Raw genomic sequence first — 22,678 nt, 5'->3', positions numbered from 1 at the left:
GAGCTGCAGGCCCATGTTTTCACCTCCCTCCACCCATCTCCCCTCCTCTCCAGCCGGCAACTCTTCCGCAGAAGTGCAAGGCCAACCTGGGCTACTGCTGCGGCACTGGCTCTGACTAGCCATGTGACTTCACCTCTGTGTGCCTCGGGCTCTCCTGACTGGTGCTCTCTCACAGGGTGGTCTTGAGAGGAATTGAGATCCACAGGGAAAGCCCTCAGTGCAGGGCCAGGCCTAGAATGCTCCCTGCTGGCCGATTCCTCTCCCTACTTCCCCTCCTAGGAAGGACTCCCCAGGAGCTCACAAACCTCATAGAGTGACTTATATACCAGCTAAGTATCATAGCGTGTCGTGACTACGCCTTGTGTCCTCTAGAGGACACTGTACATTTCTTAAGGACAAGGGCCTTATCATTTTTGTAGCTTCTATGTTGATTGATACACACGCATTCAATACATTAAAAACAATTATTGAGCAAATGAAGGGCAACCCTCTCTGTGGCCACGGATGCATTTGGCTGCCTGTCCGTGATACAGCAGAGGTCGTGCAGGTCATCACCCAGTCGATACTGTGCCCCAGGCCCACCGAGAGACGCACCCAACCATCACAACATTCCGGTCAGGTAGAAAGTGTGACGATCGTGATTATCATCCCCCTCTTACACATGAGGCTAAGGGGTTAACTTACTCAGGGACCCACGCCTGACAGCTGGAGGTGCAAACCCAGCTCTGACATCCAGGTGGCGTGATCCAGCCTGACCCCACAGTCTCTGCCCGTCACCAGAGCACATGCTGCTAAGTGATCCCTTAAGTCCACAAGGCCGCTCTTCCAATTGCAGGCTGGGGTGCATCGATGGATCCTGAGCACCACTTTTTTTTTTTTTAAATGCAATAGAAGAAAACAGTAGAAAATATCAGAGGCTGTGGTGTGGAGGAAGGAGAAGTGCAGTTTCAGAAACTTCTCTGCGTGCAGCTCTCTCAGATCACCAGGCTCACAGGTCTGGTCAAGCCACCCGTCTGAAAGAGTCACTTCTACAGAGTGACCGCCTTGTGGCTCTGATACGTGGAGATCTCTGCACGGTGTTGTAATCTTCCAAAGAGACGGGTGTTAAGGGAAGCTGCTCGCCCAGTCCTGCATGGCTGATGTTCCCATGCTGGGGCCTGGGGGGTTAGCTTCCAGTCCCTGCTCACCTACAGCTGGCCAGTCGAGCAGCAAGGCTTCCCCTCAGGGCCTTGCTGTGAAGCTCAGATGAGATCATGAATATTAAAATACTTTGAAACGCATCATGTGCTATGTAAATATAAGGAGGTGACATTCAGGTCTCAGTGGCATTTATATGTATCATACGTTCAGGTGCCACCAGCCTGAGGGTACAGTGGTTGGGCTCAGGGAGCTACCTTAACAGTAACCAAGTCTTTCGTCTGGCCTGAGCACCGCCCCGAGCCCCTCCAGTTCCTGGCAGGCTCAGCTGCAGGTGGACACAGCACCGGCCACTCTCTCTGTGGCCAGAACTTCCTTTCTCCAGTTCCCTCCCCAGGACTCCTTCCTTTTGCCAAAGCACTGTCCCTTCTCTCTCTCTTTTTTTTTTTTTTTTGCGGTATGCGGGCCTCTCACTGTTGTGGCCTCTCCCGTTGCGGAGCACAGGCTCCAGATGGGCAGGCTCAGCAGCCATGGCTCACGGGCCCAGCCGCTCCGCGGCATGTGGGATCTTCCCGGACCGGGGCACGAACCCGTGTCCCCTGCATCGGCAGGCGGACTCTCAACCACTGTGCCACCAGGGAAGCCCTGTCCCTTCTCTTAAAAGCCAGCAGTACTGGTACAGCAGGTATGGGGTGTCTGAGCCCACCTCCGGCCCCCACATCCCAGGCATCCCAGAGCCTTGCCTACTAGAGAGTCAGATGCCCAGCCTCAGTCACTGGAGATGGGGCTCAGGCCGGCCCACTGGGTGCGTGGCCCAGCTCTGGGGTGGCTCTTCCCTACTAGCGGGGGCCCTGTGCTGTGTTTCCCAGCGGGCCAGGCTGCCCCACTACCACCAGCCCACTGGTAGGCCCCCTTTTCCTTCTCTCCAGAGCATAAAATCTCCTCCGCCCTCCTCCTCCCTCCCCCTCGGTCAGAGCATCCCCTGCTGCACACACCACTATATTGCTCTTCTGTCTTTGAGAGCAGAGGTACAGACTTCTTCTGGTATCCCCTTTGCAAAGCTGTTTCCACTCCTGACCCCATGTGAAAAGAACACAAGACAGGTTTCGAATAAATGCAGACCCACAGGGAAGCAAGACGTCATTTGAGATGGGTAATTCATCTTGGGACCTGTTGAAGACCACTTCTAGAAGTCCCCGACTGTCTTGCACATTGAGGGCACTTGATAAATATGCACTGTGGGTGCTGAGGGGAGGCAAGGCCAGAGCAAACCAGGAAGAGCGACAGGACAAGCGCTCTCCCTTTCAAAACCACCCAGCACGTGGAGAGCATGCTGTCACAGGCCAGAGAGGAGAGGAGACAGCAGCACACATCCGTGTGAGGGGACGAGGGCCGCCGTCTCATGCAGGTGCTATGTTCTTGTTCACAGTGACTGTTCTGGCAGAAAACAAGCACATTAAGGAGTTGCTGAGGAAACATGGGGTGAGCTTGCAGAGTATTGCCGACATTCATCCAATCCGAGTCCAGCCAGGCCGGATTCTTAGTCACATATATGCCAAGCTTGGTAGGTTTGGGGAAATAGCAGGGCATTTTTGGCGAGGGGGCATCTCGGTTCTAGGTTTGGGGTCTGGGGGAGACTGTGATATGTGTAAATTCAAAGGAATTGGGCAAAGCACTAAAGTAGGTGGTTTGACAGCTTCCACGTGAAGAGGAATGGCCACCAAGCACATTCCTCTCATGCCTGTTCAGGAGATGCCACCACAGGTGGCAGTGTGATTCATCAGCTCTTGTAAACTAAGGAGCCACCTTTGAAATGTCACAATTGGAACAGTCATTCGTGTCTTGGTGATGTTTCTAAATTTTATCTGTGGTCTAAGAAAATGCTCATTTACCCATTAAAATGGGAGATGGGTTCTCTTTACTTTTTCTAAAATCTGACTTTGTTTAGGATCATGGTTCAATACTAAATTAATAAAAAGTGAACATTAATAAAGTCCTTTTAATAATTTTATTCCATATAGATGTTGCACCGGGTGCTGTTCTTCTATATGCATGAAAAGAAGGGGGTGGGATTTGTTTTTAATTCATCCTTGTCCCAAAGAAGGATAACAGTATTAGAAAAACCAAACCCCAAAGTGAGTTGTTTAACATATAAATAAGCCCAGTCTTAGCCAGAATCACTTGGATTAGATGTCACTGTATTTGCTCTAGCTCGAATTTCTCTTTTATTTTCTAAATAGGACGGAATAAGAATATGAAATTGAGTGGGCGACCATATCGGCACATCGGAGTCCTTGGAACATCTAAACTATATGTGATTAGGAACCAAATCTTTACTTTCACACCCCAGGTGAGAAGAGCAGGCCAGTAACAAAGCAACAAGCATCTGTTTATTAAGCTGTCTTTTCTGTCTGGGGAGGTACTTTGAATGTGGCAGAATGTGCATGCGTGTGTTCAAACAGAGACATAAGATGACACCCAGTACCTAATACGATTCTTTACTCGCGGTAGGTGCTCAATAAATGCGGCTTGAATCGAATTGAGCGTGCCATCACTTCCAGTATGAAATTCATACCACTTTACAAATTCGCTAGTGACATGCCACTTGACTCGCAGCCCTTGTGCCCTAATTGCAATAGTCCTTAACCCTTGCTTAGGCTGTTAGCAGGTCCTCTGTCGGCAGAATCTCACATGGGAAGTCTGATTTTTTAGGTCCCAACCCCCTTGACAGGATCCTGAATATACTGATTATGGAACCTTTCTTCAGAGTTTTTGTTTCCAAAGGAAACTAGTCCTGTGGAATGCAAACGAAGTGTTTTTCATCCATTTGGGCAGCTAGAAAGGCCAACTGAGGGATCACTTTGTCAACATGGGGCAGAGCCGCCCAGCTATCTGGGGACATAGTTGGACTGTAGGGTCATGGGTCAGTAGCCTCAAGTTGCTCTTTTTCACCCAGCCTGTGCCGCTTGCTTAAATCTTGTGAGTTATTTCCCTTCGTAACAAATTTTAGACCAGAACTGAGCGTGCACTGGTCCAGAGGCCAGGACGACAGTGATTTTCATCAACATCAGGCAACAGTGCCTTTAGTTCACATTAACCAGGCCGTGAATCAGGTAAACACATTCTCCATGTCTCACCTGCTCTCAGTGGCCTAGGAAAACATCACCGAGCCCAGCAGCCCTGGACAGTGTAGGAATTAAGGAGTTACTGATTTACTTTCAGGGACAGCGGTATTGGGGCAGGTCCTTAAATCCCCATCCAAGGAGCTGTAAATAGATCTCGTTGTGCAACTTTCCCTTCTGCGCTAGCACTAACGTAGCTCTGGCTCCTGGGCAGGCGACAGATCGATTTGTCTGATCGCGAGGAGAGCCCCATTATGGGGGCGGATTACAGCCAGGGTTGAGCCTCTTCTCTGGAAACAAAATGCAAGGATTAGTGCTGCCGTGAATGACAGCTGGGGTTATGTCGAGGGAAGTGAAGGACAGCCTTGAACCTGGCGTCTTCTGACTTGCAGTTCACTGACCAGCATCACTTCTACCTGGCCCTGGACAATGAGATGATCGTGGAGATGCTGAGGATCGAGCTAGCCTACCTGTGCACCTGCTGGCGGATGACGGGCAGACCCACGCTCACCTTCCCCATCACCCATACCATGCTCAGTAACTCCATGAACTTGATCTGCTTGACTCATGTCCCACTGGTGGTTTGGACCCTTTTCAAAATGTTTAAAATGCATCCCATGGACAGAGCTAAGTACTGAAGGGGGTTCTTAGCAGTTAGATTTCTTAGGTCGGGAATCTTCTGTGCCATACATATTTTAGTTAGATTTTGTTGATGAAAACGTTTCAGTGCATAACGAAACAAAGTATTCCCAGATTAAGTAAACTAATTGATTTTTTTTTTTTTTTTTTTTAAGCAAATGATGGCTCAGATATTCATTCTGCTATTCTTTCTACAATTCGAAAACTAGAGGATGGATATTTTGGAGGAGCTAGGTAATTTGTGATTTTTTTTAAAAAGCAAAAGTAACGTTGACCTTTCTTAAAGTCTTTTGCTGCCCTTCTCCCAGTTTTCGTATCACTTGCCGAACATAGAAGCGTGGAGCTTTAGAGTAAAAAGGGAGTTAAAACATCTAATCCAGTCACCCATGTGAAACTGGAATCATCTCTAAGCATCAGTTGGTGGGTGTTTGTGAAGCTTTTATGGACGCCAGGAGGCCTGGGGCGTAGAGAGATGAACATATCAAGTCTCTCCGAAGTGGCACTCTCGGAATGCATGTATGGGATGCTGTGTCTGTTTCTACTCAAAGGCTAGGAAACACCCAGGGCCTAGGATCTGGCCGGTGCTCAATAATCAGATCACTCCTGGAATTGACTTGAGTGTGCTAACGCCGTAAGAATAATTCACAGAACTTTACAAATTCCTTCGTGGCCCTCCGAGCCAGAGCACCTGAATGGGCCTCCCTAGACCACTGTCCCCTCATCCTCCGTGGAACAACGCCCATTCCGGTTTGCAGGCCCACAGTCCAACCGGTGCTCCCAGCTTTTACAGTGAAGCACCTTGAGGGATAGGGGGCTCACCTCCCATGGAAACCCCTTTTGTTTTTGTACCCCATGACTGTCACAAGGCAGAGGATTTCTCAGTAGCATCTATGCCCTGATCTCTGTGAATCTCCTGGAATATGCCAGAAGGGCCCCAGGATAACCTCACCACGCAGCTGGCCCGAGTAATGTGTGGCCTTTGCCGAGCTTGGGGAGACTGCCGTTTGGGTCCCGATGGAGTGCCAGTTGCTAAAAGTGTTTGGGAGTTGAAGTCAGCCCTTCTTGTCACATCCTCCCACACCAGGGACCCTGCTGCCACAGTAATTTTTTTAAATTATAAAATACACATAAAAATTGCCATCTTGGGCTTCCCTGGTGGCGCAGTGGTTGAGAGTCCGCCTGCCGATGCAGGGGACACGGGTTCATGCCCCGGTCCGGGAAGATCCCACATGCCGCGGAGCGGCTGGGCCCGTGAGCCATGGCCGCTGAGCCTGCGCGTCCGGAGCCTGTGCTCCGCAATGGGAGAGGCCACAACAGTGAGAGGAGACCCGCATAACGCAAAAAAAAAAAAAAAAAAAAAAATTGCCATCTTAACCATTTTCAAGTGTACAGTTCGGTTGCGTTAAGTATATTCACGTAGTTTGCAACCAATCTCTAGAACTCTTTTCATCTTGTAAAACTGAAACTCCCCCCACCCCTGCCCCTGGCAACTACAGTCTGCTTTCTGTCTCCAGGTGTCTCGTCTCAGTGGACTTATCCAGTATTTGTTTTTTTTGGTGACTGGCTTATTTCACTTAGGCTGATGTCCTCAGGGTTGAGTCACTGGATTTCTAAGCACTGGGTTTGGCACCTCTGCTCACCAAGCTCGCTGCGGGTTTTGCTGTAGACTCGAAGTGGCCCTCGCTCCAAGCTTCTCCTGGCCTCTCTCATGAGTGTCAGCGAGGCCATCCCCAGCATTCTGCTGTCTAGCTCCCAGGGCTGGCGCCATAACTGCAGTTGGCATCTGCTTTCGTACATTTCATATCCAGCTTGGATAAGTTACCACCTGGCATATGGCGTCATAACCGAGAGACCATACTATATGCCCATAATTAACTGTTTTCCAAAATGAATTCTTTAACTGAAATCTAATCATTGTCAAAAGGATACCGTGTGCAGTTAGTTGAGCACTTGCAGTGTGTTCTTTGTGGCTTTGCACCTGTTGTCTCATGTTGTCTTACTTTGTCGTGCAGGCTGTATTCCTATTTTATGGGCAAGGATCTGTAGGCTCAGAGAGCCAGGGGCACAAGATGAGTAGGTGCAGAAGCTCTGTGTGAATCCAGAAACGGGGCTGTAACCACCATACCGAGCTGGATGAGGGCTTACGGGAATCAGGAGGGCTTCCTGGTTACGGAGTATGGCAAACAATTCAGAGAACCATGGAAAGAAACAGGAATGCCTAGGCTCCATCAGCTACCCTTCCTACTTAGTTCTTCATAATTAAAGTTGAATGTAATTTTGTCTCTTTTTTAGGTCTGAGGGTATTTAAAAAACTGAACTCGCTCTACATGCCAGACTCTACCCTCTGCACCCACCTGGGGTCGCTTGCTATCAGAGGGTTTAGCCTTTCCGCCTTTGACCTGATTCCTTTCAACTTCATCAGAGAGGAACTGGTCCCTGGCTCCACCTCATCTCCTACTGTTTCCAACCGCAGGGCAAAACAATCCTTAGAACTGACCCCAGGGCTCTAGGGGGAAAGTTTTTACTTGATTTAAGGGAAGGCTTTTCTCTCCCTCAGGCAGTGTTTCTTGACATAGTGTGCTGCCCGTGGAAGCCCAGGCACCTGTGAATTCATTTGAGCTGCACGCTTCTGTTTACTCTCCTCAAACTAAGCCCTTTAAACAAGTCATAATCTGATGCTGGTAGCTCTGAGGCATCCTACACTTTTCTGCCTCCAGATCTAACACTTTAAGAAGCACATAGTGCCCGCTTTCTTTCTGTACAGTGGACATCCCACTTGCCCCCCGAACCTGGGGGTGAATCAGGTTCAGGGAGCAAGAACTCGGAGGCTGCTGCCTTTGTAGCAGAACCCCATACTGCCAAACCCAGCTCCCAGTTTTCGGTGGAACTTTTCCCAGCCTGATAATAGGGCCCCTCTGGGCCACTGTCTCTATCCAGGGATGGCCCGGCCATCACATTCTTTCTAGAGAGAATTTTGGCTCTGAGACGTGCCTCTTCCAACATTTCCCCCCACCCTCCCCCGGGCCTTGTGTGGCTGAGTGGTAGGGACTCATAAAAGGTAGCACGAGGGCACCCAAAGAATCGTTGCTTGTGGTTTTGTCCTGGTCCAGTTGTTTTAGGGCGAAAAATACCCGAGGGTTGGTTCTGGTTAAAAGTGGTTCGCTCAATATGTTTTGTAAAACTTTGGTTGGTTCAATAAAATAGATTTCTGTTTGTGTTGGGTTTGGGGATAAGAAATCGGCATGATGCATTTTGGCTTTTAATATGCTGTGTGCTTCCACTTCATACCTGCTACTGAATTTTCATTTTAATGTCTTGGCTGACTACTTGTATGGGGCAATCTGCAGAGTGACGTGCTTACTGATTCTGGCAGAAGTGCCACCTGGTTATTGAAAAGTCTCTCGATGATTCATAGTGGAGGTTTGTCCACATCCACCTATATCTCTAACATAGTGTTTCCTTGGCAGAGTAAAATTAGGGAGTCTTTCGGAATTTCTCACCACCTCTTTCTACACGTATCTGACCTTCCTGGATCCAGACTGTGATGAGAAGTTGTTTGACGATACCAGTGAAGGGAGCTTCAGTCCTGATAGTGATTCAGATTTGGGAGGATATTTCGAAGACACCTATAATCAAGGTACGGCTTGGAATGCCTTTGCAGGTGGTCCCTATCGTTGTTTGACGATACCAGTGAAGGGAGCTTCAGTCCTGATAGTGATTCAGATTTGGGAGGATATTTCGAAGACACCTATAATCAAGGTACGGCTTGGAATGCCTTTGCAGGTGGTCCCCCTTGGCATTGTGATAAAATTGCCCTAAAACTCAAGCACAGAAAAGGATTTGTAATTAACATGACAAAAGAGTCTTTGGAAACTTTCACATATTAAAATGAATAAAATGCCACTTTAATAAACCTAAACTGTGAAAGTGGGGCTTTTTTAAACCTAGAGGGACAAAGAGTTTCAGGAATGTGGACTTTTCACAAAATATAAAGAAAGAAACACACTGCTTGAATTTTCAAAGAAATGGTAGAATGATCTTGGTTTGACTGGATATAAGTGATGAAGTCCTTTGTGTATAACATTTCTCAAACTGAGGAAGGTTTTGGGTTGAAGTGACCTGTTTTTCACTTTTAGATAGTACTTGGGATTGCGGCTGGGGATTCCATAATGCTTAGCTCACTCATGACAAATTAAAACCAAAAGATCAGATGTTGGCTGCTGGCCCTCTCATTGTCTACATATTCAGCTCATCTTGGGATGATGTGATGTAAACACTATTTGGACCTGTATTTTCTTTTTCTAGGATGAAGTTTTTCCAAACAATAACTTTATGAATACATGCATTATCTATGTAAATCTCTTTATTTTCCAGGGGTAGAGTGGAGGTCAAATATCTATATCAAAATGTTGTCTTTCACTAAATCTACTCAGCACTTCATGCTACACGTAATCACTGTCATGCATTTAGGTTATTTCTGCAGCTTGTTTTCATTGGCTCTTTTTCTTACCTGTGTAATTATAGAAAGCCAGGATGAACTTGACCAGTATATCAACCACCTCCTGCAAAGCACATCCTCGAAGTGCTATCTGCCACCTCTTTGTAAGAAGACAGAGGACAGCCATGTTTTCAGTGCCATCTACTCCACTCGGGATATACTTTCCGTGATGGCAAAAGCAAAGGGTTTGGAAATTCCATGTACATTATTAACTCTTTTCTGCCTGTTAAAATAACTTCTTTTATCAAAGTAATGCATGAGCATAATGTAGAAGTCCAAGAATCCTAAACGACAACAAAATGCAGCTGTTTCCTGCCTCACCTCTCCCTTCTTCACTGCTCCCAGTCCTTCTACTTAGAGGCAACCACTTTCAACTCTTAGTTGTTTCTCCTGGTATTTACATATTTCTAAATAATGTGTCTGTAGTGCTGTCTTTGATGCATCGATTTTATTCAGTATCTGTTGACTTTTTCTTGTGCAGGTGAGGAATTCAGCTGTGTTAAATCACCACTCCTCTGCTTCACTTCCCCTAACCTATCCATGCAGTTGTACTAAGGTTTAGTTAACTCAGTATTCACTATTTCTGTCATTGTATGTATGCAAATATTATTCCCAACTCAGTATAATAATATACTACATTATCATTTTTCCTTTTCGTTTTTTCTAAAGTTAACAGTTGCCCTATCTTTTAGTTTGCTTCGCTTCCTTTCTACACCTTCCAATGGCCTCGCAATACAAATTTCCACAAGGTGAATCATATGTATGAATCTCACGGTTCCACTGCTTTTCGTAGAGTCCAGAAGTTTCCTCCCATCTGGCTGATTGCACTCTAAGCCTCTTGCATACCTGGCATCCTGGGTCTTTTCTTTACTATAATCCTTGGAATCTCCTTTGCTTGTCTCTTCAGTTGGGTTCCCTGTTTCTTGATTCTGGCATGTTCCCCTTTCTCAATTTATTCCTTTGGTGGAATACATTCTAGAACAGTTTCAGTAGGTTTTAAGAAATGGTGCAATGGAAGAGGGCACAGTAATGACAGCCCTTAACTTGCTTGTTTCTGGAGTTCACTGCCCCTTTTGGCCTGGTCACCCTCCACGTCCAGGATGTAGATTTTATCCTGGGATGTTCCTTCATCATCATCTGGGAGACTTCCTTGTCTCCTTTGTTAGCTCTCCTGTTTTCTGTATCTCAACTTTTCCTCTTTCTTAGCTTACTATCTTATTTTGGTGGAGGACATCCAGTAGTTTCCTAGGAAACAGTTCATGGTGGGTAAAATTGTTGAGACCTTTCAAGTCTGAAAATATCTACAAATTCTCCATTTGAGAGTTAGGCTGGGTATAGCATTCTAGATTGAAAATAAATTTTCCTTAAGAATTTTGAAAGCATCTCTTCATTGTCTTCTAGGTATCAGTGTTGCTACTGAGAAATCTGAACCCATCCTGATTTTTTTTGTTTTGCGGTACGCGGGCCTCTCACTGTTGTGGCCTCTCCCGTTGCAGAGCACAGGCTCCAGACGCGCAGGCTCAGCGGCCATGGCTCACAGGCCCAGCCGCTCCGCGGCATGTGGGATCTTCCCGGACCGGGGCACGAACCCGTGTCCCCTGCATCGGCAGGCGGACTCTCAACCACTGCGCCACTAGGGAAGCCCCATTCTGATTTTTGATCCTTGAAATATAAACTGTTATTCTCTTTCCAAGTTTGTAGGATTTTCTCTCAGGTTCTGAAATTTCAATGATGTGCTTTGTTCTGGGTGTATTTTCATCCACTGTGTTGGCTACTCAGTGGGCCTTCTCTATCTGGAAATTTATATTTTTTAGTCCTGTAAAGTTTTTCTGAAAAATTCCTTGACTCATCTCCTTCCCTACATTTTCTCTGTCCCCTCTTTCTGGTACTTTATGATTCCAGTGTTGACCTCCTGAAGAAGTCTTTATCGTTTCCCGTCTTCCATTTCTCTGTCTTTTGATCTGTTCTGAGGGCAATTGCTTCAACTTTTTGTTCCACCTGCTCAGTTGAGTTTTTCCACTTTTGCTGTCATGTTTTAAATCTTTGTTCTCTGAATTGTATCTGTTCTTGTTTCATGAATGCAATATAATTCTTATTACTCTAAGAATTAATGGCAGGGCTTTTTGTTTTTGTTTTTACATTTTCTTCTCCCTAAATGGTTTCCATTTCCCCCAAGTCAATTTTTCCTGTTTGTATTGGTTTCTATCTTCCAGAGTAGAGTCTTTCCTCCAGTGCTGGGTGTTCCTTGGTTAACTGCTTACGCATATAAGAATCTCCAAGCCTGTACCTGTAAATGGGGCCTGTTGGGTTTATGGGTGAAGGCGGGGCAGATTTCCCAGAGATGTTCTGCAATCTCCTTTGCAATCTCCTTTCTAACCTGTAAGGGTCTGATTGCCTCGAGCTATACAGTCATTTATTCCCCCAAGGAATGTACCCACACCTTCAGACATGTGGGTCAGCATCCCCTCCAGACACACACATACCACCCCTTTTTTACCCTCTTCAGAGAGACCTTCTAGCCTTCTATCAGGGTGAGCAAGGCAGTTGCCAAGCTGTGTGGAGTTGCACAAGGCATCTAGGGAGCTCACTGCCTCTCACACACCTTCTTCTCCATCTTCCTTCTTATGGTCACCCTCCCTGGACCCCCAAGTTCTAGAGGTCCATGGTGCAGCAAGCTCCTTAGACTTCTGAGGATTCTCTGTTAGAAATCTGACTGGTTTTTGGTTTTCCCCACTGCAGTCTTGGGTTTGGTTGCCTTGTGTCCACTAAATGTTTTCATCCTTCAGCTTTCCCACTTCCAAAATGTTACTACTGTCTTCTCTCCTGCTTCCCTATTCTTTAGGATTTGCCTTTTTAAAAATTATTATTTTTTGTACTGTTAGTGGGGGTTTAAGAGAAAGTAAAACTTATGTTTAATCCACTAGTGTTACCTGAAGGTCTATAAGTGCCTTTTATTTATTTATTTTAAAATTTATTTATTTTTAATTTTTGGCTGTGTTGGGTCTTTGTTGCTGCGTACGTGCTTTCTCTAGTTGCGGCAAGCAGGGGCTACTCTTCATTGCGGTGCGTGGGCTTCTCATTGTGGTGGCTTCTCTTGTTGCAGAGCATGGGCTCTAGGCACGTGGGCTTCAGTAGTTGCAGCACGCAGGCTCAGTAGTTGTGGCTCGTGGGCCGTAGAGCGCAGGCTCAGTAGTTGTGGCACACGGGCTTAGCTGCTCCGCGGCATGTGGGATCCTCCCAGACCAGGGCTTGAACCCATGTCCCCTGCATTGGCAGGTGGATTCTTAACCACTGTACCACCAGGGAAGCCCTATAAATGCCTTTTAAATATACCTCATCTTTACCTGGAAAGCTTCCTATTTTCCCAAGGTGATATGACATACCCTGGCAGACAGAGATGGCTTAATGAATAAATACTGATAACATCTAAAGGTGGTTAAAAGGGGAATTCCCTGATGGTCCAGTGGTTAGGACTCGGTGCTTTCATTGCTGGGGCCCAGGTTCAGTCCCTGGTCAGGGAACTAATAAGATCCTGCAAGCTGCACAGTGCAGCCCCAAAAATTAATTAATTAATTAGGTGGTTAAAAAAAACAGAAGCACTAACACCCAGCAGGGGCAAAGTGAAACACACAGTGGACAGGAAGCTGGTACACCTCGATTATGAGAAGGCCAGTGACCTTGGACAAATGACAGGGTCATTGGACAAACCTTGGACAAACCCTCTCTGGTTCTCAGTTTCCACATCTGAAAGAAAAAGAAGTTGGACTCAATCATTTCTAAGGCTCCTTCCAGTCCTAGATGCTATGTAGTTTTCCCTGAATTCTAAGAGAGAAAAGTGGAATTCAGCTCCTTAAAGCAAGATCTGTGTGTGTCCTGCTCATTTCTTATTTCCAGAGTTAGCACATGATGTGGCCAGATGAAAAATTCTTTTTGAAATCAGTGAAACTAAGTAAGTAATCATTTCTTACTTGGTTTGTACTGAATAGGGAGTAGCCACCGTACCTCTTAAAAGAAGTATTTTATCCTTCCTCCTGCTCCGAAGAGCTTTCTCTTTATTCGTTTGTTTTCTAGTTGTTCCCATGGCTTTGCCAACTAAAGTTCTAAGTGCCCACCGTAAATCGCTGAATCTTGTTGATTCTCCTCAGCCACTCCTAAAAAAGGTAAAGTATTTAGAATCACTTTTTCAAAAAGTGTAATGTTCTTTGGTGCTGGTGTAGCCCCAAGAACTCTTTTAAATGGTTGAACTCAAAAGAGCACATTTCTTGGTATCCAGAACTTTCAGGATTCGAAGTTCTGGGTTTTGATGCGCACCCACTCACTTAGTTGTCTGGCTTCTGGTTTGTGTCAGTATGCACACTGAATTTGATGCAAACCTTTACATTTTGCGTGTAGGAGATGGCTACTGACATTCTGCCTACTCATCAGAATCTGTGTCACGTTAGAGGAAACGAGCTAGCTCGCTACCAGCCCCGTCCTAGCTGTGCCAGCCAGCCAAAGCCGGGCTACTTGTGGAGCAGGGCACAAAACCAGAAAAAGATTCCTCTGGAGAATAAAATCCCAGGGTGTTCCCCACTAGTTCCCATAATTTGTTATTTTATCCAAAGTTCCCTTTGATTTTATCAGAAAGATTCAGCGTCTGTTGGAGACTATTTTAAACCTAACCACAATTTTAGGTTGTTTAAAACTCACATAGTTTTTGTGTGTGTTTTGCCTTCAAAACACATTTTATTGAAGTTTAACATATATAGAGAAAAGTATATAAAATATAAGTATAGAGCTCAATGAATTATCACTGAGCCAATAGACCCGTGTGCGTAACAAGCGCCCTTTGTGTCCCTCCCGGTCGCTTCCTCCCCCTCCCCTCGAAAGGTAACTGCTAGCATGAATTCTAACACCAGGGGTTGGTTTTGCCTGTTTTTGACCTTTACATAAATAAAATTTACACATATTTTAACCTGTTCAGTCTCCTGCAAACATCCACTAACACAATGATTCACCGATCAGAAATATAAACAAAAAGCCCCAAAAGATACAATGAAAACCTGAAGCACAGCACAGCAGCAGAGTTCCAAGACCAGGTTGGTGTGTCACTTCCTGATCTTCTGGAAGTTGGCATGCTCAGCCCGCCTCCCCTGCTTTTTGGCTTTTGTATGGACAGGCCCCTGAAGATGACTTCCAGTTTCCCAGAGATGACCACGGCAACATAGACTGTGAGAAGCTGGCTGAGCAGCTGAAAGACTGTTCGAACCTACAGGACCAAGCGGACATTCTGTACATTCTGTATGTGATAAAGTAAGTCGGTGGTCTTCACTAGGTTGAGCTTTCTCTCTTCTCCTTGCTCTTTGTCCTAGGCTTCTTGGCCTTCCAGCAAGCCACATCATGGTCATAGTCACCCAAGCTACCCAGACTCACCGTGAACAGACTCCCATCCCCTTCTCTACCTACTAGTGTTGCCCTCCCAAGATGAGAAGGCTGGGTGAGGCCAGGATCTCACCATTTCCTGATGTTAGGCTTCTGTTTCAAATAGACAGAAGACGACGCAGCCCTCTCGGTGAGACTCAAAGGCACTGGGAAGCCCCCAAGCACTTGGCAGAATGCGTGGTGATTCATTCCCCTCCCTGCCAAGTGAGCTCTATTGCAAGAGAATCTGGCCTTGAAACGTTCTGGGCCATACTTCTGGGGTTTTCCATGTCTTGACAGGGGTCCCAGCTGGGACACAAATCTCTCTGGACAGCACGGGGTCACTGTTCACAACCTCCTCAGTGAGCTATATGGAAAAGCCGGCTTGAACCAGGAGTGGGGTCTGATCCGCTACATCTCTGGCCTACTCAAGAAGAAAGTGGAAGTCCTGGCTGAGGTCAGAACAACCATGCACGTGAAGGGTGTCTGTCTGTCTTCTCTAGCCCGGTGCTGTCTTCCTATTATGAAAGCTGGAGGCGAGCACCTCCATTTGTAAAGGAAACGCGTTGTTTAATATACAGAGGGAGCTGGTCCTTCTGTCCTGACCTCCCACTGCTCTTGGAAGACAGGCAGAGGAAATGAAATTCAAGTTGATTAGTTTTGTTACTCCTTAGCTGCAGAAAAGGGTTTATCAAGAAATGAAATGAAAATGCTCTGTGGCCCGGCACCCTCTTAAACAGAGCCCTCTTATTTCTGCACATCTGTAATACAGTCATCTCAGTATTTTAACCCCAAGGCCCTGCAAAATCCAGAATTGCTTTCTATGACATTCAGGTTCTTTTTTTTCCCATTCATTCATTCATTCATTTATTTTATGGCTGCATTGGGTCTTCATTGCTGCACATGGGCTCTCTCCAGTTGCGGCGAGCGGGGGCTACTCTTCATTGTGGTGCGGTGGCTTCTCTTGTTGCAGAGCATGGGCTCTAGGCACTCAGGCTTCAGTAGTTACGGCGCGTGGGCTCAGTAGTTGTGGCTCACGAGCTCTAGAGCGCAGGCTCAGTAGTTGTGGCGCATGGGCTTAGTTGCTCCGTGGCATGTGGGATCTTCCCGGCCCAGGGCTCGAACCCGTGTCCCCTGCATTGGCAGGCGGATTCTTAACCGCTGTGCCACTAGGGAAGTCCCCAAGTTCACTGTTTTAGTAAGGTGATGGTATTTATTATATGTGAATAATGGGGAAACTGGCAACTTAGGACTATAATATGGTCATTAACTCTTAACATCAGTATTTTAGGACTCACAGCAACTCATCCTCCTTATGGAATATCAGGGAATCCAGTGTGTTTGCTACAGGGGGTGAGCATAAAATACCCACTAATAGGCCCTGCAGAGCCAGGCCTGGGGCCACATTTTGGGGACAAAAAGATCACGGAGACCCAACCCTGGCTGGGTTGCTCAGTCTGGGGTCTGTGTATGAATTTTCAAATAAATAGCAGCATGGGTCATAAAGTTTGTAAAGGTAAATTTATGATCTTATTGGCAGTGATCCTTCCCCACCGGCTTTGCTAATCTTTCTCCCCCTCACCCTTTTCCTAAATGTGTAGGCCTGCACGGACCTGCTGTCGCACCAGAAGCAGCTCACGGTGGGCCTGCCGCCAGAACCCCGGGAGAAGACCATCTCTGCGTAAGTTTTCAACCTGGGGCCTCAGGTTTGGGGGTGGTACCTGGGGGGAAAACATCAGTGCTGTCCACCATTCAGGAAGAGAGTCTTTTTATAGACACTGTCACTCGAGCACTTCCAGCAGGAAAATGAGGATATTCCATAGAGGACTAGGAGGCATCTTTTGTGGTGTTTGTGTCCTGACGCTCCTTCCTAGGCCTCTTCCCCCCGAGGAGCTCACAGAACTCATCTATGAAGCCAGCGGGCAGGACATCAGCATCGCCGTGCTCACACAGGTCAGCTGGCCACGGAGGGGCAGGGCTGTCTCGGGGCAGCAGGGGCTTCTCCGCCACCAGCCAGTCTCTGAAGCCCTGTCTCCACGTCTGTCTGTGTCAGGAGATTGTGGTTTACCTGGCGATGTATGTCAGGGCACAGCCCAGCCTCTTCGTGGAGATGCTCAGACTCCGGATTGGACTCATCATTCAGGTGATGGCCACGGAGCTGGCGCGGAGCCTGAACTGTTCAGGTGCGATTCTCACACGCGGCTCCCACAGCTCCTGCACCCACCCGCCCCTGGGGAGCCCTGCCCAAGTATTCTGGAACCAGGGCTTCTGAGCCTTTGGGTGGGCTCACGGCTTCACCAGATTCTCTCGTTTAGATGTAACTTCCGCCAAACCATCCAGCACAGGGTGTTGAATTTCATAGGTTAGGGCAAATGAGGCACTAGAATCTTCTGCTCTGCCCCTGACATCCGCGTTCCTCATTGTTCCTCCTTGTGGTAAGATGTCCCCCCCCATTTCATAAGACCTCTGCTGGGAGAAATCCTACCCATTTAAATATGTAAATTAACCGCAAGATGCATTCCAACATTGGGGGTTATTACAGTGTGAAAAACTATGCGTCTGAGTTAAGAAAATATACAACTTAAATAGCAGCATTTAGAATCACCAAGGATCAGTACCTTTCAGTCCTGAAGCAGTAGAGAGGTAATCCTGAGCAGGGAGACCTCCCACAGTACCCTTTGTCTCCACCACCACCCCACGCCCACGCCACTCTACCTGCCCCTGCCACCAGGCCTGTGTCGGGACACTTACACGATGTTTGTTTTTAGGAGAAGAAGCTTCTGAAAGTTTGATGAACCTCAGCCCTTTCGATATGAAAAATCTCCTACACCATATTTTAAGTGGAAAAGAGTTTGGTGTTGAAAGAAGCGGTAAGTAAATGCCCATCTTACTGAGGGGAGGGGGTCAGAGAGGGCTTGACTGACGTGTCCAGCGTGGCCTGGAACTGCTTCATTTCTATACAGATCAACATCAGTAATCGCGATTCGGGACATAATGTTTGGGTAGAAGGTTCCTACTTCATTGAGATGGACAGAGTTCTAGGTTTAAGGTTGTGACTTGTAGGGCTTTGTGACCCCTCGTCGGCCTGCTGGGAGAGCTGCGGTCCCATGTGGGCGTGGTGCACACCCTGGCCTGCGGCCTCCCTCCTTCTGCAGTTGGTCCAGGCACTGTCACTTGTGCACAGGGGTTAGGAGCAGGTGAGGTGACCAAGGTGTCAGCATGCAAGGGCTGTCTTTTCCCAGCACCTGAGGGCCCCACCTTTAGTGTGGGTTGGTTTTCAGTTAGACCCCCATCACCTTTCATGGGCCCAGATAAAAGCCCTCTGCAGCCTCACAGCACCTTCTTGCTGAGTGAGTTTGCCTCGTCCCCTTCTTGCTCTCTCTCACTTTTTATCTGTACCGGAACCCTGTTTGCAGTGCTAGGAAATATAATCGCCCAAGTCCTGGTGGAATTCTGTTCTCAAATGCTCCCTAATTATAATTGAAGCAATTATCATTTACCCTCCTCATAATAAGGTGAAATGATTTGCAGACACATTTGTGAATTTATTTCATCAAGCCAAAGAAATGCAGTGTGGGCTGTCATTCTTTTTATTTAATAAGGACATTGGGTACTTCGGACCTTTTCTTGAGAGTGGGCACCAGCAGGCAAACGAAACCGGCATCGTGCGATCAGGTGTGTTTTGGTGGGTTTTCTCCTTTCCTGAGGAATGGTCAAGATCCTTTTCCAAAAGTAATTTTCAGTTCTTTCAAATGCACAGTCCTTGAAATGTAAATATATAAGATTAATATTTAATGTGTTCTGCTCATGAAAATAATACATGTGGTTTGACGGATAATTACTAAAAATTGTTACTAAACAGAGGAATGTCACTTGAAACCATAAATATGTCTGATTGCAAGCAAGGCCAGAAGAGGTCCTGTCTTTTTGCATACAGCATCATTTGTTAATTGTCCTTTGTAATTGTTCAATTTTTATAAATCAGGAAACTCAAATAGTCTTAGAATTTTTATTACATTCTGAGATGTCGGAGATGAGTATTTTCAGCTAATGCCCACTCTATACAGGCCCCACTGTAGCTTCCCAGACCCCTTTGGGTTCCGTTTTCCACTCTCCTGGTGTCCCTCCTCCCTCTCTGGCTAATCGTCGTGTCTCCTTTGTGGGTCCTCCCTCTGTGCTGTCCTTTGGCTCCTTATCTGTCCCTACTCCTCTGGGCAGTGCCCTACTCCCATGGCTTCGGGGGTGGGGTGGGTGGGAAGGCAGGGCACGCAGACGATGCTGCCCGAGGAAATGACCTGAGAGTCGGGCCTGCAGAAGGAGAGGACGCACCTGGCCGAGGGGAGCAGGCAGGCCAGGAGGGAGCCGCCTGTGCAATGCCCAGTGCTGAGTGGCTGGCCTGGAGGGGACAGCTAAGAGGGGCAGGTGGGCTCAAGTCGGTAGGGCTTTGTGTGCCCCTGTGAGGCTTTAACCTGAAGACAGGGCTTTTAACCTGAAGAAGGATTCCAGGTGGACAGTGACATGGTCATACGTGCCTTTAAGAATGATCGTTGTGAGCGCACCGCGGAGAACCGGTTAGTGGGGGCAGGGCGGGCAGCAGAGTGGAGCCAGGTGACGGATCCTCCCTGCCCCTTCTGTGTGTCTTCGCCACCTCCAGCCTTTGGTCGGCTTGTTCTCCCAGGACTTCCCTCTCCGGCCCCAAGGCTGGACCTTAATTAGGTGGTCTCAGTTTTCTGCAAGGAAGGGGGTGCATTTGGAGAAGTAAACAAATCACTGAAGGGTTTCCTGGCCACTCAGTGTTTTCTGCATGCTGCTTAAGTGATGTTCACTCTGTCACCCATCCACTCAAACACATATTGAGCCTGTGCTGTGTAGCAGGCGCTGCCCCAGGTGCTGGAAACAGAGCGCTGGCCAGGGCAGACACGGCCGCCTCTAATGGAGTGCATGGTCGAGTGGGAGAGAGAGACGCGGATAAAAATAAGCACATGTGGGCTTCCGTGGTGGCGCAGTGGTTAAGAATCCACCTGCCAATGCAGGGGACATGGGTTCAATCCCTCGTCCACGAAGATGGCACATGCCACGGAGCAACTAGCCCGTGTGCCGCAACTACTGAGCCTGCGCTCTAGACCCCGTGAGCCACAGCTTCTGAAGGCTGCGCGCCTAGAGCCCGTGCTCTGCAACAAGAGAAGCCACTGCACTGAGAAGCCTGTGCACCGCAACGAAGAGTAGAGTAGCCCCCGCTCACCACAACCAGAGAAAAGCCCACGCGCAACAACGAAGACCCAACGCAGCCAAAAACAAAATAGATAAAATAAAATAATTAATTAATTAAAAAAAATAAGCACATGCATGTATTCCTCTCAGGGTGGACAAAATATCGTTTCTAAGAACGATGTGTGTGTTTCCCCTCCAGTGCGGCCTATCCATTCCTCCACATCCAGCCCTGCCATCTCCATCCATGAGGTGGGACATACTGGAGTCACCAAAACCGAGAGGAGTGGCATCAACAGGCTGAGGAGTGAGATGAAACAGGTAAGAAGAGCTCTCGGCGCCAGGAAAGAAGTGCTCTTCCTATCTGGGCTCAACTCAGAAAGTGATAGAATCCCAAGGCATGCAGGGTACAGCCTGCTTTGTAAAGGATGTGCCATCCCTTCTGTCCTGGAATCTGAACACACCCTGTACCCAGACATCCCAGAGCCACTCACGTGCACCCAACACATGCTCATCCTTAACGTTAAGGTGTTATGCGAGCATTCTGGAAAATACCCTTCCCCGTGTTTGTTGCCCGAGAACTAGTCATTCAAATGGATCACAGCCATTTAAAAAGTAGAGTCGCGCAAAAGGTAACTGAATCATCTCTCCATCAAATGCGTCCTTCAGGTGAAACAGAGACACCTTTATTTTCCACCATCCACAGGTGTCTCTTTTGTGCTCACCGTTATTTAATTCACAGTAAGTTCCTTCTCAACTGATCCCACAGGACTGCAAGTCAACAGCCTTTCAGTCCTAATGTGCCGGTTACTGTGGTAGGACTTGACAGTGATCTACAGTAGGAAATAGTTTCTTTCCTTCTGACCGTGACCTGCAGTGAGAGACGCACTCGGATTTTCTTCTCCATTTCAAATGATGACTCAGTAGATTGAGTCTGTGAGGCACTGAGGGTCACACCCTGCAGCTGGAGCAACACTTCCTTGGATAATCTAGAGGGTGATAGAAGTAGTAAGGCATCCTTGATTTAAAACTGGTTTTTGTTTATTTTCTGATGTATTTTTACTTTCAGATGACTAGGCGATTTAGTGCTGATGAACAGGTGAAACATCTTTGTCTTGTTTCCTCCTTTACTGTGCTTCATGTTCTTTCTGGCTTGAATGGGGCAAGCAAGGCTGTGAGTACAGAGAGTCTGAGTGCGTGGAGAACGGTTCTGCCCATCCAACATGCTTGGGTGGAGGGGACTCTGCAGGCTGTGGGAGGCAGCCCTGGGGACAGGCAGAGCACTGGACTTGAAAGCAGGAGAAATGACCTTGCCCAGCGCCTTTAAACAAATCCATGTATCAAACTCTTGGATTTTACAGGAGGCTATGTGAAAGAGATGGTCCCGGGTTCTGCCTCAGCAGGAGTTTCTGTTCAAAAAAAGGGAAGAAATAGGGACAAATAGATTGTGGTCATTGATTATAGCAGTAGAAAGAATACTGCTACTTCCTGTCCCTAGATTGCCTGGGGGAATTTAACCCTGGAAGGAAGGAAAAATGTAAGGATACTGTTCTTTTATGTCACCCTTGTGACATACTTCCTTCGCCTCCTCCATCCAGAAGATCAGAGTCCCTTTCCTAATGATTTAATGTCTCTGTGAGAGAGCTCAGAGGAGTCACATACTGACACGCGGATTCTCTGTGTTGTCCCGGGGAAAAACGTCCATGCTGTCTCATTCGAATTTATGCTCTTTCCAAGTAAGGAACAGATTTTCCAAACATCTTCCTTTTCCCACCACTAGGTGGCACTGTCCCTCTTGTTACCTACATCCCGATGGCCGCTGACTGTGGCTGAATATGGGGTGGTTCCTTCCGTCTCCATTTAGTGCCGTCCTTACATATTATGGGGACAAAATGATCACCTTTTTTCTTTGATGGGTTTAGATTCAGTTAGCCAGTACAAGTTTTGTATTTGGCCACTTACATCAAAGAAGTATATTATCCTCTTTCCAAAATTAACATAAAAGATTAGCATTTCATGGCTGGGAGTTTGGAAAATAAGTCGTGTGCTAACTTGATGCGGCACCCTCCACATCTGACTAGATATGGGAACACTCCACACTCAGAGAAAGCATTTCCCGGGACCTCTACTGCGCGAGCCCAGAGCTCTGCCCGCTGCGCTGCAGGCCATCTGCCTGGGGGGGGGTGAGTGAGAACTTGTGGCCACCCGCATCCTCTGCCTCTTCCTTCCTTGGCTGTCTCTGAGGCTGTTCTGTGTTCCTTCTCTCTGCGTGCATCCTTTGGCGTCATTGCGCATGACTGAGTGGACTCTCTGTTTTGTAGCTCAGGCCCCATCCGGCAGCGCACACTCCTCCAAGTCTGTGGTAAACATTGTGTCCCAGCCATTGTCCCCTTCGCCACCTCCTTCTCGTTTATGGTGTCTGAATCCTCTCGTTGCCCTTCTCGTGCTCCCACCACCTCCCTAACTCCCGAAGATGTGAACAGGTTTAAGTGTTTCCACTTGACTATGATTATGAGTAGAGGCTGGAAAGAAAGCCGAGAACCTGTGGAACTGAGCTCTGTTTTTCCATCTTGAGCTCTCTGCTTATGCTCCTCGGTGGGGTGTGACTGAGGAGCACTTTTCTCACCAATTCCCAGGAGCTTCTGGAACTTTCGAGGCAGTGGTTTTGTGCCTT

General features: G+C 47.4%; 1 protein-coding gene across 5 annotated transcripts in view; it reads left to right on the top strand.

Moving 5' to 3' along the window:
• PHKA2 (phosphorylase kinase regulatory subunit alpha 2) overlaps positions 1–22,678 on the top strand; it is an 82,117-nt gene that overhangs the window by 54,303 nt on the left and 5,136 nt on the right. The window contains exons 14-29 of one of the 5 annotated variants that reach the window (XM_024739380.1): positions 2,567–2,701; positions 3,378–3,487; positions 4,652–4,796; positions 5,054–5,132; positions 8,366–8,499; positions 8,622–8,657; positions 9,423–9,581; positions 13,468–13,556; positions 14,555–14,688; positions 15,097–15,253; positions 16,398–16,477; positions 16,671–16,749; positions 16,850–16,979; positions 17,565–17,666; positions 20,207–20,325; positions 21,074–21,103. In XM_024739380.1, the coding sequence (XP_024595148.1) occupies positions 2,567–2,701; positions 3,378–3,487; positions 4,652–4,796; positions 5,054–5,132; positions 8,366–8,499; positions 8,622–8,657; positions 9,423–9,581; positions 13,468–13,556; positions 14,555–14,688; positions 15,097–15,253; positions 16,398–16,477; positions 16,671–16,749; positions 16,850–16,979; positions 17,565–17,666; positions 20,207–20,325; positions 21,074–21,103 (1,718 nt within the window). Of the gene's footprint in view, positions 1–2,566; positions 2,702–3,377; positions 3,488–4,651; positions 4,797–5,053; positions 5,133–8,365; positions 8,536–8,559; positions 8,658–9,422; positions 9,597–13,467; positions 13,557–14,554; positions 14,689–15,096; positions 15,254–16,397; positions 16,478–16,670; positions 16,750–16,849; positions 16,980–17,564; positions 17,667–20,206; positions 20,326–21,073; positions 21,104–22,678 lie in introns of all 5 variants that reach the window. The other 4 variants (XM_024739372.1, XM_024739396.1, XM_024739387.1 and 1 more) reach the window with 4 other exon arrangements.

Source organism: Neophocaena asiaeorientalis, unplaced genomic scaffold, assembly GCF_003031525.2.
Source record: "Neophocaena asiaeorientalis asiaeorientalis breed wild unplaced genomic scaffold, Neophocaena_asiaeorientalis_V1.1 scaffold771, whole genome shotgun sequence".
NCBI classification, from domain to species: domain Eukaryota; kingdom Metazoa; phylum Chordata; class Mammalia; order Artiodactyla; family Phocoenidae; genus Neophocaena; species Neophocaena asiaeorientalis.
Note: the sequence above shows the minus strand (reverse complement) of the source record. Positions and strands in the feature narration are given on the sequence as shown.